Source organism: Coptis chinensis, chromosome 3 (assembly GCF_015680905.1).
Source record: "Coptis chinensis isolate HL-2020 chromosome 3, ASM1568090v1, whole genome shotgun sequence".
Taxonomy (NCBI): domain Eukaryota; kingdom Viridiplantae; phylum Streptophyta; class Magnoliopsida; order Ranunculales; family Ranunculaceae; genus Coptis; species Coptis chinensis.
This window is the reverse complement of record NC_141458.1, coordinates 95,469,883-95,489,566: the sequence shown is the minus strand read 5'-3', so window position 1 is coordinate 95,489,566 and position 19,684 is coordinate 95,469,883. Positions and strand designations below refer to the sequence as shown.

General features: G+C 37.3%; 1 protein-coding gene across 1 annotated transcript; it reads right to left on the bottom strand.

Annotated features, from left to right (window-relative positions):
* Window positions 1–777: 777 nt before the first annotated feature.
* Window positions 778–4,351, bottom strand: LOC147511844 (SNARE-like superfamily protein). The gene is made up of 4 exons (XM_086603475.1): window positions 3,957–4,351; window positions 3,794–3,880; window positions 1,416–1,484; window positions 778–1,264 (listed from the first exon to the last, which is right to left on the bottom strand). Exons 1-4 carry the CDS (start codon window positions 4,095–4,097, stop codon window positions 1,130–1,132), a joined length of 432 nt encoding a protein of 143 aa, XP_086459601.1. The 5' UTR covers window positions 4,098–4,351; the 3' UTR covers window positions 778–1,129.
* Window positions 4,352–19,684: the final 15,333 nt, after the last annotated feature.

Genomic DNA, 19,684 nt, shown 5'->3' with positions numbered 1-19,684 from the left:
TCTCAGCTAAAATATATGTCAACATTCAAGTGTGTCATGGTCATGGAACCCCAATCACACATGAGCCCAGTCGCTTTTGGCACGCACCGTGAGGTCAACATATCCTACATCTCAAGGCCGGGTAGTTTTAAGCCGCAAGGAGGTGTGGAAGTTTGTTCCATGATTACATCACTTTCAAATAAGAAGATCCAATAATTTTAACCATCTACCAGAAATAAGCACGATTTGAAAAGTTAGATGCATGTGTACATCGCCGTATTTTTTTAAAAATTTGCTGAGGGCTTTTTTCGTGAAGTTGCAGATGTGGAAAAAAATTTGTGGTCCTGAACCGCGTCCTAAGCGCTGAGGACCAAGCTTTTCTCCTACATCGCCTGTCAAGCTCAAGCTCTGCCTTCACAGTTGACATGCATCTTCAGTGATGTGGTTCACACAGGATAACTATCAAAGAATACTTCCACTGGCAAGGTACGCGGGATCATCAAGCTGTGGGCTATTTGACTTTCTGAATAGGGATTTACTGTAGTCAACTCCAACTAACCCAATAAATCCCGGTAGGGAAGAAACCAATAAATCCTTGTAGAATAATAGGATACAGTACATCAGCTATAAAGTCTAGAACCACCATCATTGTCTACACAAAAGGATGGTTGTGGTTTTTGCAGCCTCTTGTTTTAACAGCAAATCTACGCTTCATGTGCGCACACACACACAGAGGGAGAGAAAACGTTACTGAAGAAGTCTTCTCAGTTGGATTCTCGGATACAATCTAATCCATACACTGAAAAAGTCAATTCGTAGAAATAAAAGTGAACAATAATATGACAAAGGAATCCAGAATTACAGATAGCTTTTGTGTAGAAATAAAGCTACCGTTTATTTTTATCAAACATAAGTTACTTGGCAAGCATGGTATACCACATTTAAACCTCCAGTAAAGGCACTGTCTAAGGTATGCCTTCGATGGAAGTAGTCCACACCTCGCACCAAATGAACCACGCAGGCAGAAAAACATGAAATATTGGCTCACATCATCTCCAGCTAATATTGATTACCTTTCTCAAACAAATGGTGAGAATAGGCAATACTTTAGGAATAACAAATACCAAGACTGATTCCGTAAGATGGATGACTACGATGCTTTGTCCATCAACTGTATTGGGCTGAGAATGTTCGACTTGCTAGTTTCAACAATGCAGCCATTCATAATCATCTCCTCTAGCATGAAATGCACCTTCTCCAGATGAAACATAATGTCTAACTCACACTGCACGGTTCGGTCACTTTTCCATTTAATGATAAGCAGAATGAGGTTTAATTCAGGAAAACATACAATTTGCAAAAGCTCATCCAGTGGTGATTAAGTAAGAACATATTTACATACTAACAATGAACTTAATAGGTTTTGGAGAACTTACCACATTCCCGAAGAGGCGGTCCATGGTTTCAACTAGCAGATGTATAAATTCCAGAATAGCCAACTCATTCTAAATATTGAACAGGAGAATGGATGTGTCAGTGAACAAACTATGAGAGATCAGCAACAGAACTGAGAAGCAAATAATGGAGGTATCAATGAATAAACTATGAGACATCACACATTTAAGTTGATGTTTCAATGAATAAACAGATCAAAACAATGACCATACCGTAGAGGAAGTTTGAATTTATTTATTTATTAATGATGGGAGTGGCTCTATAACGCCCCAAATCTCAAACATATATATACACCTAACATACGTGACTTTTATAGAAAAATTTCGGTAGTCTCCTTTGTATTTTCAGCATTTCATAAATATAAGTCCTATCATAACCTAAAAATATATAATATAAATAAAACAACCAACTCATTATATCTCGAAGAGTCCTCTTAGGATATAATATGTCATGACGCGCGAGTTACTTGACCCTCTCGACAATTGCCAGAACAGTCATGTAACCCGGTTTACAAAATGAGATAATTTAAAATACACATATACAATGGATACGTTAAGAGAAAGATACAAAAACGTCTTGACAAGTGTCAAACTAATATCGAATAAACAAATAAAGATATCTCTAATATAGCAACCGGGTGGACACAAACACAACTAGGATTAATGACACTCATAGCAATAAATATTTAAGTTATAGTAAAACTTACTCTCAGTGCCATTCCTGCACCTGTCTATTTGTAACTAAATGACATACATAAAATATTAAACCTAAATCACTTAATATCAGTTCTTCCAAACAAAATATGTGAGGACCCAATATTAAACAGTTCACACTAAGCACGCTCTAACATATATAGTTATGAAATAAAACAACGATCAAACATCAGAAACAAAGAACTCTACGGGGTGGGCATCTACCTATGGAAGTGGCTGTGTCGAGTGGCTGCCTACGTACCCTTTCAGGGATCAAGCCATAAGCCATACGTAGTTCTTCTTTAGAACTCGACAGTTCTACATTAGAACCTGACAATTCAACTTTAGAGTACTACTTGAACGCGTAGTTCACAAGGGATAGAAAACTCACGCAAAAGAACCGTAACTTCAATATAAGGGGATGCAACTCACTTAAGAACAAACTACCAAGAACAAATCAACAAGAAAGGGATATAATCATTCTAAATACAGTCCCTAAGTCACTTAATATAACTTGTAAGTACTACCCATTAATCATTATTATATCAAATGATAAAGGAATGCAACCAACAACTTCACTGGCCAATAATGTATACCCAACATTAGACTCCATTACGTCCAGCAACCCACAAACCAAAACCATAAATAAATACCCAGTATTTACACTAAAGGTTAACAATGAAAGAAATTCCAACAACTTCGATCCATAACCATAGATATAAATTCTTTTACGTAAAAGTTCACAACAAAATAGAAATCAAACTCACAAACAATAAACAATAGAACATCTAAAATCCAATATTCATAGACTAATAAAATTGGGAATTGAACTAACCTTGCAACAACAAATAAAACCAATTATATTTAGAATTAAGAGAAATAGAAGTACTAGTTTTTCTTTGTGCGAGAGAGCAGCAGTGAAACCGTAGATTATAAGAGATTCGAGAGAGAGCTGAATGTCTCACTTGAGATGGAGAAAGGGATGCCAAACCCTTGGAGAGAGAGAGAGAGGTCGTTGAACTCGACCTTTGAGAGCGTGAGTGAGAGAAAGAAGACTCCCTCCTCCTTTCTATTTTTCAGCCTACAAAATAAATCCCTGAAGTCCAAAGCCCAAAAATTTGGGGTTTTATATTCTTCCTACCTTGAAAAGAATTTCGTCCTCGAAATTCAATTGATCCACTATGTCACTCCTCAAATTAAATACCCCAACACGCCATAACAAGATACGAAATCGCCTAACTCCACAAATTTCAAAGGTGCTACCAAAAATTCTTCAAGTCACCATGGTGTAAGAGTTCACGCTACCTAGTTAGTTTAGTTAACATATATTTTCTGACACCACTAATTCCTCTAAATAGTCCATGCCTAATAAAATCCATGGGTAAAAAGAAGTCTCTTAAACTAGGAATAAAAAAAAAAAAATCATACGTGGACATATGAAAGATATATGCAGTATAGACAAGTAGTCTCTAAAGTTGAAGAGTTACCGAAAAAGGGAGTAACAAGGGGTCTATAATAACTGTTGTTGTCTTCAACTCTAGCCGACTCCAAATATGAAAATTAAGAGATTAATTCTCAATTCAAGCAAACCTATGATTCCCAGCTAAACAAAACCCAAAGCACTAAATTGAATAAGCTGGATCTAAACAGGGTGGTAGGATAATTACCTCGTCATTGTCAACCCCAACTAAGAAAAACAAAGAGGCGTAGCGTCTGTACACAATCTTGTAATTCCGATGCTCGACAAACGAGCACTGCACATTTCCATACACTGAAATATTAATAATATCGTGAAATTATGAATGGGATAATTGAGATTGAGGATTGGACCTGTTGTTCGTTACGGGCGAGACATTTACGGACGATTTCACCCTCGAGAGCTCTTCGCTCTTCAATAGTCAGGTATTCGTAGTATTGGGCGAGACGAGTTTGGCCTTGTTTGTTTACCAACAGTATGAACCGGATCCCCATCTCTCTCTCTCTCTCTTTCTTCAGTTTTTCACAGTTTCAATTTTGTTGGACTCGGGATAGGTTTCAATTGTATTGGACTAGCCAGGGCCCAGTAGATCTATCATTTTCTGTAAAAATACATGGTAAAAAGCTTTGTTTTAAAAGTCGAGGCTTACCTAAAACACCCTACAGGAGTTCATAAGGCGTTTACGTACTGAAAGCGTTGAGACGTTCTTGAATCACCTCAGTAGTAAATAGTGAGGCCTAAGAGCATCTCTAGGTGGTGGTAGCATACTCTTTATATTTGTAGAAAAAGTTTGGAGAAGCCGGTCGCAAATTTCGACCAATTCTAGGTCGTCACAAATTTCGCCAGCAAAATTCATTATAGGGGCCACCATATGCTCCAGTACAAGTGTTGCGCGCCATTGGTACTATGGCGCGTGCCAGTACTAATGGCACGTACTATCGAATACAAAGTCTGGAATTTCAAGAAATTGCTTCATTCTTACCCAACACTCCAAAACTATCTCCACAACTATGGCTTCATTTTCATCATTGTAAAAAATTAGCCAACATACCGACGTTACCGAATCAACTCAACAATCATGTTATTTGGATACACTCGATCAAGAGAGGTGCCAAATTTGCACCTCAAAAAAATATTTTGCGTTGTCATACAAGTGTATGAACAAAAGATGTCCTAAAGTACCACATTGTAAATGTTATATGCTCATACATAGAAGTTGTAACAAAAATGGTGAAGAAGTAAGATTTTTGAAATGCATGTATGATATATGTCCTAGTATGCAATATATATATATAGAGACAGTTTGTTGATATGCATGTGTTGTGGCGAGGATGATCATTGGTATAGGTATTGTCCCTATGCACAGGTATCATGCCCAAATGGTTGTGATGATGTTAGAGAGCTGAAAAAAGGTTGCGAACCTTGAAGGAAAAGGTCTTGATCTATTTAAGTGTGTAGTGTGTGGAAAATGTGAGTGATTAGGTGTTGTAATGGAAAAGGTTAAGAGTGGTTAGAGTGTTGTAATGTAAGTGATTAATGTTAATTATTTTATCTTCTATGACTATGTAACTTTTTTTTAATATGAATAAATTTTAATTTTATATAAATATATATTAGTTTAAATTTTATATATATATATATATATATATATATATATATATATATATATATATATATATATAATAAAATAGAATTTGATTAACATTGTTTATTGATGATTAAAAATAACAATGCATCTACAAAATTAAATTACAACAATTAATGTCGGTCACCCCTAATGCTCCATAGATGCTCGACAAAGTTGTTTTTAAGTCTATCATGCATAGTCTTTGATTGAACTCGTAGAGTCCCCTCAATGTAGTGTTCCCAAGTAGGTGGATCTGTGGTTGCCCTTCTAGATCAGGAATGTACCTCCTCATTTCATAATTTTTATTCTTAGCTCCGATTATCATATTGTGCAATAGGGGTGGGCAATGGGCCGGGTCGGGCTAGCCCGGCCCTAAACATTTAAAGCCCTTCAGATATTAGGGCCGGGTCGGGCCGGGTCACAAGTCTAAACCTCAAGCCCTGACCCTGACCCTAGCCCTCTTTAAGGGCTTTAGGGCCGGGCTTTAGGGCCGGGCCTATATATTTTCTTTTTTACTACATGGGGTTTAAAACTCATTTATATTACAAAAATGTACAATAATCTACAAACTCAAAGTCCAACCAATCTAGTAATAATCCCAGTATAAGTCTAAAAATTTTAAATGCACATCCTTTCAAGTTAGAATTTGTTTTCTTGTACTCAAACCTCACTAAAAATTACATTTAACATTGAAATACATAGACAAATAATTATATTATTATTTTAAAGGAAGAAGTAATAGATATAAAGAAGAAACATAATAGTTTTGGTTAAAGGGTCATGGAAGTTGTTAAACTATTTGTAATATCATAAATTATTTCTATAATAGATTCAAACAAATATAATATTACCTTTCTTCTAATTTAAAAGTGATTCAAGCTTTGTATATGGAAATGAAAATATTGGCTTTTGAACAAGTGATGGAGAAAGGTTTGAGATTACAAATGTCATTTTTCTGACAAAGGGTGTTTTTTGGTTTCTATGGCTCTCAGATTTTGCTTTAATGGTGTGGAAGGAAACCTTTAGTTTTAGACTTGGCTTGGATGTGAATAAAAATATAATTTATAAGAAATAAGTGAGAAAAGAAATTGAGAATAATAAGTTATGGACTTTGACTTGATGATCAAAGGAATAAAAGTCTTATTTTTTATTAAGGCTAGTACTCATTGTTCTTCATGGCTACTAAGTTGACAAGTTTTTGTTATATAAAACAAGTTAACTTGGGTGTAAGTGATAAATTACAAAGGACAATGTTATTTTAATTGAAAATATTTAACAAAGAGTTGGACAATTATGGTATGTGTATTTAATTATTTATAGTGAAAGTATGAAAACGGGGGCGGTTAGGGCTTGGTTAGGGTCGGGCCTATGTTTTAGAATCTTAGCCTCTAGCCCCACGCCTTAAAGCATTGGGGGGCGTCGGCCCTAAACTCTGTGGAGGGCTTTAGTTGTGAGGGCTTTATAGGGCTTAGGGTCGGTCGGTCGGGGCGGGTTAGGGCAGGCAATATAATACATGCTCTCATCCATTGTCTCCACATGCCATAATTTGCAAGGTTTTGCCAAAATCCCAAATTTAGCTTACAAAACCCCAAAAACTCTTTCAATATCTTTTCCTTCTTGCATCGTTGCAAAACCACTTGGTCTTTAGAGCATTAGGGTTTGAAATTGTTTGTATAAATGCCGCGATAGTCGGGGATAGATACCATCAGCTAAATAATAACCCATATTATAGCTATGCTGATTTACATCAAAATAAATAGGTGGAGAAGTACCATTGATCATGTGCTCAAATACTGGCGAGTTGTCCAACACGTTGATGTCATTGTGTGACCCTGACATCCCAAAGAAAGAATGTCATATCCATAGGTCTTCGGTTGCAACAGCTTCGAGAATAACAGATAGTTTTCCAGAACGACCACTGTAAGCACCTTGCCATCCAGTTGGACAATTATGTCATTCCCAATGCATACAATCAATGCTTCCAAACATACCCAAGCATCCATGTATGGCAGAATGTGTAAGCAAGCGTTCTGTATCTGCATTATCTAGCCTTCGCAAGTAGACTAAACTGTACAATTTGATAATTGCATCACAGAAATGCCTCAATGCCTGGTTTCCAGTTTGCTCGAAAATGTATAATTGATCATCAAGTTGATTAGCCACCGTACCATAACCAAGAATACGCAAAGCTGCAACCACCTTGATCAGAGGATCTATACCAGGTTTACCAGCATTGTTAAATTTAGGCTGAAATTACTTAAAATGAGTCTGAATATCGTTGAAGATGTGAAGAAATAAAGAATTTTTCATACGAAAGCGTTGTTTGAAATCCTCTTTCGGAAAAACAAGACGATCGACAAAGTAGTTGGCCTTCAAGATTTCCAAAGTCAGAGCATAGTTTCTATGTTTCACTTTTCGACCCTTCTTTGAACCACCATGTGGTGCCTTCGGAGCATGTACTTGTGCTTGTGCAAGTACAGCCAAATGGTGCTTCATAAGGGGAATGACGTTAACAAATTCTTCATAATCAAGACTATCTACCGAGTATTCCGCTGGAGAAGATGAAGAAGAAGATGACGATGAAGATGAAGATAAAGATTGAAGGGGAAACATCTCATACACTTCATGATCCATTTTTTGGCAATGTGTGTGTGTGTTGTGTGTTAAGGATTGATGTGAAATTGTTACGTTGTTTGATAAAAATATTTGAGTTGAGTGTATGCAAAATGAAGAAGGAGATGAGTGTAGATATATGAGGTAGAAATCTGGCTGTTTTTTGCCCGTTGGAGCACGCGCCATTGGCAATGGCGCGCTCCAGTAGTAGTGGCGCACAATAGTAATAATGGCGCGCAGTAGTAGTGGTCAAAGTCAAAAGAAAGTCGGGCGACATTTGCAATGGAGCGCAACATTACTATTATTGCTCTGCATCCGCATCCAAATTGCCAAATTTGCAAACTAGAATACGAACAAGCAGGTGATGCGACCGTGAATGAGGCCACCTAGAGATGGAATTCCGAGATATTCCGAACTTTTTTTTTAAATAAGAGCATCTCTAGGTGGCTTCAAATTCAGTCGCATCCTTCAAATTTGAAGGAATACTTCGGAATTTTCCGGAATTTCAACTCTAGGTGATAGTAAATTCGGTCGTATAACCTGTTCGTTCGCATTCTTGTTCGCAAATTTGGCAATTTGGATGCGGATGCGGAGCGACATTGGTAATGTCGCCCCATTTTAATTTTTTTTTATTTTTTTATTTTTTTACTTTGACTAGCACCACACGCCAGTAGTACTGTCGCGCACCACTACTAATATCGCGCGGGGGGGTTTTTTTTTTTTACCTTTTCAATTTTGTGCGACAGTGAGAATGTCGCGTGAGTTTTTTTTTCAAATTGGGGGCGACATTGGTAATGTCGTGCGATAGTATTAATATCGCACAAGGTAGCCCTATTCCAAATTTGTGAATGATATTTGCGACCACCTAGAGTTAGTCGAACTTTGCGACCAGATTCTTCAAATTTGAAGAGTATACTACCACCACCTAGAGATGCTCTAAGCCTCTATTGAAGTATTTCAAGTATGGGCACACCCTGATAAGCACCCAAAACTGTAATATGAAACCCCATTGAGACATATAAATTTGGTTAATTATGTGTTTAATAATCATGAAATAAATATATTTTCGTACTTTTGCAGGTATTCGCAATAAACATGAAAATATTGGTTAAACCCGCATTAAAGCACAGGGAACGACGTATATATGAATTCTTCCAAATCAGCCATGTAAAGCCCAACAAATCCGCATAGAAGCATAAAACTTCCGAAGCTCCTACCTCTTGAACGGGGACTCGAATCACGACAAGTGAGCTTTCGGACAATCGTATGATGAACTCTACGCGGCGGGAAATTGTAAAATTGCCAAAAGACCAGACCGCCACTAGACTGCACGTGGACCTACTATGTGGGCCCGTAAGATTTGATGAGTCATCAATCATGGAGCATGTCAAGACAAAAATGCCAAATTATTGGTGCAAAGTTGACACCTTGTATGTAATTAATTAGATTAGGTGTTAATAGTGAAAAAAAAAAAGGCAAGGTGTCACTTTGTTTTAATGTGGTGGAAAAAAATGAAAAAAATGATGTTTGGTGTTTCACGTGGGAGGAAATGAGATTTCTCTCAAATGGAAAAGAAAACAAAACAAGGGAGGGGGGGGGGGGGGCGGACAATCCATTTACTCCCTTGACTTCTTTTCCTTTACCATGTATTATTTTAGTTCCTTAGCCTTAGTTTTTATTTAGTTTTTAGTTTTGAAAAAAATAGTTTGTAATAGTTTTAATGGAGGAAACCTTGTGTTCCTCTTGAAAAATTCTCACTTCTTCATGCAAGTGAGTTTATAAATAGATAGTTTTTTCTTTTTGCTCTCTCTCTTTTTACATTCCACTCTTGTTTTAGTTTTAGCCCAAGGATCATGAGCTAAATCTTCCCTTTGTGGGGAGTTAATAATACTCATGTGAGGGAAAATTCTTGTTATTTTGGTTCAGTAAGTTGTTTAGGAAGAACAACTAGACCTACATTCTATCCCAAAATGATAGTTGGTGTAGAGTCTAGTTAGGGATCAAGTGATGAGCTTAGAAATAAGTTATTGTTTTGGTTCCACATGCTAGTATGTATGAGCTTAGAGATGAGTCATACATGTTAGGGATGAAGTTTTCTTTTAGTAGGACTTGTTTATGAGTTCTAGGACTTGTCTACCGTATCTAAATACGTATGAGTAATTCAAATTTGCCTGTAACTGTAGATATATGTCTACGCAATATCGATTTACAAATTAGCATATATATACGTATTACTGATGTATATTTGCCTGTACGTATGGAAATATTTATTGATGATACAACATTGCATATTCGTATAGCTATACGTATGAGTAGAGTATCTTCACATACATACTACTGCATCTAGTATTGTATGAGTAGATCTTATTTATATGCTTGTATTTTCACCTTTGCATAAATCTTAAAAAAAAAATAATAATAATAATAATAATAATAATTAAGAACGACCTTGCATAAATTTTAATTCCATAAATATTAATCATATTCCAACGGTGTCTAGGAAACTTGACAGATTGAGGTTACTTAATTAGAACCGTGCTTGCACGGAAAGCTTCCCTCATATCTCCCTTGTAACCTGGTCGTTGGTTTATGCACACGTATTCCTCGCTTCACTGCTACATTAGCAGCAGCTTAGGCCTACGTTGTCCAACTCTAATACTTCAAGAGAATCATAAAACTCAAGTAATAATAAATTCCTTCTGTAAATTAGATCTAATTTTATGCTTGAATGAGATTAAGGTTTGGTTCCACTAAAGAATTTGAACATACCTATCGTCGAAAAAAATACGATAAGCAATTGCGCAAGTTCTCACCTAAAAATTCTTCTTCTTCTGTTAATTACCTTCATCAAGATCCTTCGTCGCCATTACCTTCTGTCGTAATGGCCGACGATCCTCCACCAACTGAGAAGCCCCTGTCGGACTTCTATACTGCATTACTGGAAGGACCTTCTTCCTACATCAAATTTGAGGACATTGTCGGTGATTTTCGTATCCCGCCAAACGTTTTTAGTTTGTTACCTGTGTATCATGGTTTGGATCACCAAAAACCGTACAATCATCTTCGTAGGTTTCAACAAGTGGCCACAACATTTCACCATCCAAATTGTCTCTAAGGAACAACTCTTGCTTCGCTATTTCCATTCACTTTAGCAGAAAAAACATCAATTTGGCTTGCAGGACAACAGCCACAATCCATAGACACATGGAATAAACTTGTTCAAGCTTTCATGCTTCAATTTTACACGCACTCAAAAGAAAACTACTGAAATGCTTCAAAAAATTCAATTCTTTCGTCAAAATCCTCATGAATCCTTTACGGAAGCATGGAGTCGCTTTACTGATCTTCTTTTAGAATGTCCTCATCACCAACTAGACAAAGCCGTCCTTGTTCGTTCCTTCTTTAATGGACTTTCTGATCACCAAAAAGAAACTCTTGATATAATGAATGGTGGTTGCTTCATGGATAAAGGAGCTACTGAAGCATATACTTTTCTTGAAAAACAAGCGAAAAAAGGTACACACTGGGGTAACACTGAGTCGTCTAGATCATCAAAGGATACTGTACCAAAGGCTACATCTATTTTTGAGGTAAAACCAATCGAATTAAAAATTTGATAGAATCCATAACTAAAAAGTAGATGCCCTTAGGTTCAAGTAAACGATCAACTCCCAAAACAGGTCATGAACATTGACACATCCCCATGTGTTATTTGTCTCAGTCCTGACCATCCTGATACTTATTGTCCCTTGTTATATGCCTCCCCTTCTCAACCATCAGAAGAGGCATGTGCATTCAACATTCCTAATGCACCTTGGCGACAGCATCCGAATTTAGCTTGGCGCCAGAATAACCAACAGCTGGGGGCTTCTCCAGGTTTTGCTAATCCACCTGTTCGACCAACCAACAACTTTATTCCATACCGCCAAGGAAACAATCAACAATACCAACAAAGCCAGAATCAATTTCAAAATACTTTGGATGCTAACTATCAAACCAACCGTGGCCTTGTTCTAGCGAATCCAAATCCCAACTATAATCAATAACTTCTCAGTAATAATCGTGATCTAGTACCTGTTGCATAACCTGCGCCACTCGTTACGGATAGGACAAGTGAGACTTTATTAGCTTATGTGAACCAACAATCTCAAATTTTAATGTCTATCCAACAATCACTTCAACAATTGGCGCAAGAAAAGAGTCAGAAAGGCGTGTTTCCTGGACAAGCAGTTCCAAACCCTAAGCCAGAAAACACTGCCTTTGAACTCACCAATCCACCTGGTACAAGTACTCCCAACCAAGGTGAGGTGCACGCAATCACTACTTTTCGATCTGGAAAAATTATAGACAATCAAATACGTATGCCAGATGATCAACCAAAGGAATCCGACGGTTCAAATGAATCTATTTCCAATAATGAACCTACGGAGGATTCACCAAATACAACAAAGTCAACATCTCAGAATTTAGGAAACAAGCAAGCGGACCCCTTTGCCAAATTCCGCCCTAAGGCACCGTTTCTTGCACACTTGACAAAGAATAAACCTGATGAGAATTTTGCTGAAATTCGAGAGACTTTTCAGAATTTGACAATCAACTTACCTTTTCTCGACGCCTTAAAGCTATTGCCAAAACATGCAAAATTTCTGAAAGATATATGCACCACAAAAAGGAGAACTAATGTTCCTCAACAAGCGTTCCTCACCGAATATTTTCCATCCATCACCGAACACAATGGTATAGTCAAATACAAGGACCCTGATAGACCAACGGTTCCATGCACCTTATGTGACAAATATACGGCTACTGCGCTACTAGACCTAGAAGCTAGTGTGAACTTACTTCCATATTACTTATTTAAACAACTAGGTCTTCATGAGCTGAAACCTACCACCATGACTCTATAATTAGCCGATCGTTCCATTAAGTATCCAAAAGGAATTGTGGAAAACATCCTTGTAAAAGTCCAAGACTTTTTCTATCTTGTAGATTTTGTTATTTTGGATACAGAAGTTGCATGTGATTCCATTCCTATCATCTTAGGACGTCCGTTCCTAGCAACTGCTAATGCCCTTATTAACTGTAGGGATGGTTTCATGACCATGTCCTTCGGAAATATTTTGGTCAAGGTACATGTGTTCAAGATGATGAAACAAATTCTAGAGCTTGACATTGATGGTGAGGTGAACATGGTTGATATCATTGTGCAAGAGTATTTAACAAACACTTTTCCTGAAGATGAAGTATACTAATTTCTTTCCTTTAGCGATTCTGAATTTGAGGATGATGATTATACACAAGAAGTAAACGAGTTATTAGAATCAATACCATTATTTGACCCTACGACCATGATGTCTAGCGATTTGGATGAACATTAATCTGTTTACTCTATGGACGATGACTTTCCTCAAGAATCTCTAATACCCACTCCACCCGCCCCTAACTTAAAACCTCTTCCTTCGGAATTAAAATATGTACATCTTGATCCAGATGGTAGTCATCCAATTATTATATCATCTCAATTTACTGATGATCAAGAATCCCGTTTAATAGATGCCATTCAACAACACCGTTCTGCTATTGGATGGTCCCTCGATGACATTAAGGGCATTGACCCTAATGTATGCACCCATCGCATACATCTTGAAGAATATGCTAAGACGTCGCGTGAACCGCAGCGTCGTCTAAACCCAACCATAAAAGATGTGGTACAGGAGGAAGTTTTAAGATTACTCAATGCAGGTATTATTTACCCTATATCCGATAGTATTTGGGTGAGTCCAGTACACGTTGTTCCAAAGAAATCTGGTATTACAGTTGTGCACAATGATAAAGATGAATGCATCTCCGCTCGTATTCCAATGAAATGGCGAATATGCATTAACTATCGCAAACTTAATGCAGTAACTCATAAGGATCAATTTCCACTGCCCTTCATCGATCAGATGCTTGAATGGTTAGCCGTTCATGCGTATTATTGTTTTCTTGATGGTTATTCAGGATATTTTTAGATAGTCATAGATCCTGCTGATCAAGAAAAGATTACATTCACCTGTCCTTTTGGTACATTTGCATATAAATGAATGTCTTTCAACCTTTGCAATGCACCTAGTACTTTCCAACGCTGCATGCTTCACATTTTCAGTGATATGGTTGAACATTTTATGGAAGTATTCATGGACGACTTCTCAATATATGGAGATTCTTTCGATAGCTGTCTATCAAATCTTGAAAAGGTCTTTACGTTGTGAAGAAAAACCTTGTTCTTAATTGGGAAAAATGTCATTTCATGGTTAAAAAGGAATAGTTTTAGGACATATCATTTCAAAAGACGGAATCGAAAGTCGACAAAGCTAAGATAGAAAAAATTGTTTCACTTCCTATACCAAAAACAGATTCGAGACATTCAGCAAGATTTTTAGGACACAGGGTTTCTATAGGAGATTTATTCAAAATTTCTCAAAGGTTGCTCGACCTTTAACCAATCTCTTGCTTAAAGATGTCGTTTTTTACTGGTTTCAATTGCAAATAAGCTTTTGAGACTTTAAAATCCGCTTTAACTACGCTCCGATAATCAAAAACACCGATTGGTCTAAACCTTTTGAATTAATGTGTGACGTAAGTGACTATGCTATTGGAGCTGTACTAGGGCAACGCCGAGAAAATAAGCCAATTGTCATTTACTACGCGAGTAAAACCCTTAATGAAGCTCAACATAACTATACAACCACTGAGAAAGAGTTTCTCGCCATTGTATATGCCTTGGATAAGTTTCGTCTTTACCTAGTGGGTTCTTCCACAATTGTCTACACTGACTATGCGGCGCTTCGTTACCTATTAGCGAAAAAAGATGCAAAATAGAGGTTGATCCGCTGGATTCTCCTCTTGCAAGAATTTAATCTAGAAATTAGAGATAAAAAAGGTTGTGAAAATGTGGTTGCTGACTATTTATAAAGACTTGTCAGTGATATTGATACTGATACCAAACCTATCTGTGATTCCTTTCCGGATGAACACTTATATTCCATTTTTTTGTCCCCCTGGTACGCTGACATAGTAAATTACTTAGTTACCGAGGAAGTACCTTCATCTTGGTCTCGTAATGACCGAAAAAAGTTCTTATCCACTCACGAAATTTATTTACGGGATGATCCCTACCTCTTCAAGTATTGTTCCGACTAACTAATTTCGATTTGCATTCCCGACCGGGAACACAATGGCGTGTTATCCTTCCGCCATGAACAATCTTGTGGTGGTCATTTTAGTGGTAAGAAAACACGCCAAGGTTCTATAATGTGGATTTTATTGGCCAACATTGTTTAGAGATGCACATGAGCATTACAAAGCATGCAAACATTTGCCGGCAGACTAGGGACGATTACTCAATGCAATATGATGCCCTTAAATCCCATTTTAATTGTGAAAATCTTTGATGTATGGGGCATCGACTTCATGGGTCCCTTTCCAAATTCTTATGGTTTCCTTTACATGCTGGTAGCAGTTGACTACGTGTCAAGATTCAGGCATTGGCATGTCGTGCTAATGATCATAAAACTGTCGTTTTTTTTCGTAAAAGAAAATATTTTCTCTCGATTTGGCGTTCCAAAAGCTATTATTAGTGATGGGGGAAAATATTTCTGTAATAAAAATTTTGAATCATTAGTAAAGAAATATGGAGTCACGCACAAAGTGGCAACTCCGTATCATCCTCAAACCAGTGGCCAAGTAGAAGTCTCTAATAAAGAGATCAAATCCATTTTGGAAAAAACTGTTAATCCATCTAGAAAAGACAGGTCTCTACGATTATCTGATGCCTTGTGGGCATACAGAACAACTTTTAAGACACCTATAGGGATGTCTCCTTATCGCCTCGTTTTTGGAAAACCTTGTCACCTGCCGGTTGAACTTGAGCATCGTGCTCTATGGGCCATCAAAAGCCTCAATTATAATACTACTGCGGCAGGCGCAAAGAGAAAATTGTAATTAAATGAGCTCGACGAAATTCGGAGTGATGCCTATGATCTCTCGAAATCTTATAAAACCAACATGAAAAGAGTGCATGACAAACACATATTGAGAAAAAAATTCAAAGTTGGTCAAAAAGTTTTGTTGTACAACTCAAGATTACACATTTTTCCAAGAAAATTAAAAACTCGATGGTCTGGTCCTTTCATTGTCTCTGCTGTCACCCCTTATGGGGTTATATCTTTGAAAAACGTAAATGATGGCAGCGAATTTCAAGTAAATGGCCAACGCATTAAACATTATCATGAGTTGCGCTCTCCAGATGTCGAAGAGACTCTTCTCAAATATCCAGTCTACACAGACTAATAAATTCACTGGTGTACTTCTTTCCATGTGATATAAACAGGGAAAGTATGCCATTAGGTTAGCCGGGCCCTCTTCTATTTCTTTTCTAAAAATCCCTAGAGTGTGTGCTTGCAAGCGTCGGAACCTTAGTCCACAAAAACTCTACTTCAGAACTGAGTATAAATGTCTTCTGTTAATCGAGCAAACGTGCCTTCTGGTAAACAATGGGTACCAAAAATTTCAACTCCCTCCTTCTCTTCCCTTTTCTATTCTCTTCCTTGGTGTAAATCTCACCCATCTCGAATAGGTAATGGTCGTAGTACTTTTGCTCGAAAGCGACGGGCGAAAAGGATGGGGTGGTGTATGAATTGTCAAACACCTTTCTGTCCAGGTCTTGATCTACTATCCGATATGAGCCGGTATAAAGTATATTATTGTCTGACACCAGCTCAGTAGGATAAACTTCGTCATCGTCCCGTTGCTCCCATAGGTTGGGATTCGTCTTGAGGATCTGACGTTAAAAGACTCACATTCGTCTTGAGGATCTGACGTAAAAAGACTCAACATGTATATACTCGTTTTTTTTAATCTTTCCCTTAGCACCAAGCATGGTGCCTAAAGAGAGTCATGATATGCAACATCGGACATTTCCTAGTTCGTGCGGGCAATGGATTCTACCCAGGCCAACCCCGATCGGTTTTCTATGTGACTGTATTTCGGGGGGTTTGAGGCTATACCATATGTATAAAGGGTAATATTATTATTAGACCATTGCACATTGGTCAAGGATGGTACCGTCCTGAACCCTAGGCCCCCAAAACATAAAGGTTAAGCCACAGTCTGGCTGGATTGGGTTCGCCCCAGAGCCGACATGAAAGTTGCCTGATTTAAGTTGTTTGTGGTGTTTTGTTTTTTTTGACTGCCGGTGTTGTCGACACGTTCCTCTCGACTTGTACATTTGTATATAAAATTTGTAAATAAATAAAAACTTCTTAAAAAAAAAAAAAAAGTTGCATTCTGTTTTTTACAAGATTCAACCCCCACCAAAATAAAAATAAAAAGGTTTGAATATGCCTTAGCCATACTCCATTGGATGGCATTTTTAATGCCAATCATTTTCACATCTCATTCGTTCAATTTGGAGTTAAAACGAAGCGAAATTTCATGTTTGAAATTTCGGGGGGACAAGACAGGACGGGAATTTTGGAAATTATTTGGGCTCGCTGAAAATTAAATCACCCAAATCAAATCCCAACGGTCAAATTTTCCATTATAAATCCAACTCTCCTCTTCCACTTTCACTCATCCCCTTCTCTCACTCTTCACAAATTCTCATTTTCTTCAACATAATGAATCAACTTGAGCGATGGGAAAAGGAGCAACGCGAATGGGTTGTAACAATATTTGTGATAACCGTGTTTATCATTGTTCTACTATCGCTCATGCATAACATGCTCCAGAATATCTAGATCTATGTAACCGACATCTTTCTTTCCCTTTGTCGCTTTGTATATTATTATAGTGTGTTAAATAATTTTCCACCATTTGTATTAAAAAAATAATACTAGGTAAAATAATTATTTACCTATTAAAAAAAAAAAATCAACAACAACAACAACTAAGAAAACCATAACAAAGAAATTACCATCTAATTCTATCTTTACTCATGGTGTTCAGAGAAGATCGCGCATGCTACACGGTACGCATAACATTTGTCACACACGCAACTCGATTATTCTATCCATATTTTATTACTGAGGCATGATCATAAATTCTGAAATTATGGGTAGGTCTAACTACCATGTGAAACCTTCCCCCATACTTTCTATCATTTTAACATCTCATTAATTGTTTGTGGAAATTTGACATGAAAAGAGTTACTATGGATACTCATTGTTGCTGTTCATAAAGGTCGGTGTCACAACAACACATGAGTCACTTGTGTTTTCATATATTAATTTTGGATTTACCTAAACTTGGAATCCTGATTGGTACAGACTCATAGATTGCTTATAAATCTCTTCTTTTCAGCCATTCTCTTTCAAGCATTCTTCACTATACTTCCCTTCGTAATACTTCCAAATGGATCAACCAAGAAAAATAACGCCTGAGAAAGACTACTTGAATTTTTTTGAAGATGGCCGGTTTTCTCCTTATTTTGACATCGAAATTTATGCGTCGAGGATGGACGCCTCTTCTATATCATTCAGCAGCTGGTTATTCCCAAGAATTGGTTATGATGTTCTAACAATTTAGCGGAACTGAAAATGGAAAATGCTATTTCAATGCCTACGGACGACGATTGGAATTGACTAGGGAAATTATCTCCGATATACTTCAAATCCCAATGAATACCCAGGAGTTCCTTTTTTCAGAGTCATCATTTGATTCCGTCAAAACTTTACTACGAGCTATCGTATCCCATGGCGAAGTCGGAAATAGACATCACGTTGTTCTTCAACGCTCTTTGAAACAGAATCAACGAGTTGTGCTCCACTGGTTGGGACACAATGTGGTAGGTACATCATACCAATCAGAAGTCACAAAGTCTCAACTTCACCTACTTTGGGTTTTGCAAACTCAAAGGGATGATTTTTGTCTAATCCAACACCTCTGGAACGCGATCACCAGGAAAACAAAAAGGTTAGCACCTCTACCTAATTTAGTCACGCAGATTATGATGTGTTAATAATTTCTTCAGAGACACCCCTTCAAAGAGCAAATATTAGTGTGCTCCAAACAGACTACTCCGTTGGTTTTTGGACTCCTGACACGCTGACAGATGAACAGAACGACCCAAGCTCAAACTCTGAACTTTTCTTTGATGAAAATGCCATGATAAACATTTTTAATCCCATGGAAGGCATTCAATTTCTTCATCACGGCATGCGGGAACTATACGCTCGTCAGAATATCATCATTATAACTCTTAAGGAATTCAAAGAACGTCAAGCAATGCATGATGTTGAACAGGAGGAAATCTTGGAAAATCATTTTCAGTCCTTGCAAAATCATGCTCTCCTAATGGAAAATCAAAATACACTCTCTGCCAGCCAAGGGGACATTCAAATGCAGCTCAGACAACAAATTGAAGAACTAAACACTGTGGTGCACGATATGCGTCTCCAGGAGCATCATAATAATCCATGATTTTGTTATTGAATAAAAATGGAATAATAATACTAAGTGAATAAATAAATAATCGTATATATTATTACGTTTTTCGTCGTATTATTAATTTTGTTCTTATCTTTGTGTCATCTTTTGTAAGAAATGCTTGCTAGAATCATTTATGTTGTGACTAACTAATTTTAACATGTGATTTTCAATGTCATTACAGGAGGGTTTATTTTCTTCCATACTCATTTATCCATCCAATTGCCTTTCTCATTGCTCATTTCTTTACTTCATCCACCATGGCATCTTCATCAAATATGACACCTCCAAAACTCATTCATGAGCAATCCTTTCAGTCTATGATAGATTCCAATACTTATGGCCATCTCTTCCGTGACTATATCACTAACATTG

Coding starts and splice junctions, on each gene's coding strand:
- LOC147511844 (XM_086603475.1), bottom strand. CDS start 4,097: ATGGGGATCCGGTTCATACTGTTGGTAAACAAACAAGGCCAAACTCGT. Junction 3,881..3,956: donor TCGCCCGTAACGAACAACAG/GTCCAATCCTCA, acceptor GGAAATGTGCAG/TGCTCGTTTGTCGAGCATCG. Junction 1,265..1,415: donor ACCGCCTCTTCGGGAATGTG/GTAAGTTCTCCA, acceptor CGAACCGTGCAG/TGTGAGTTAGACATTATGTT.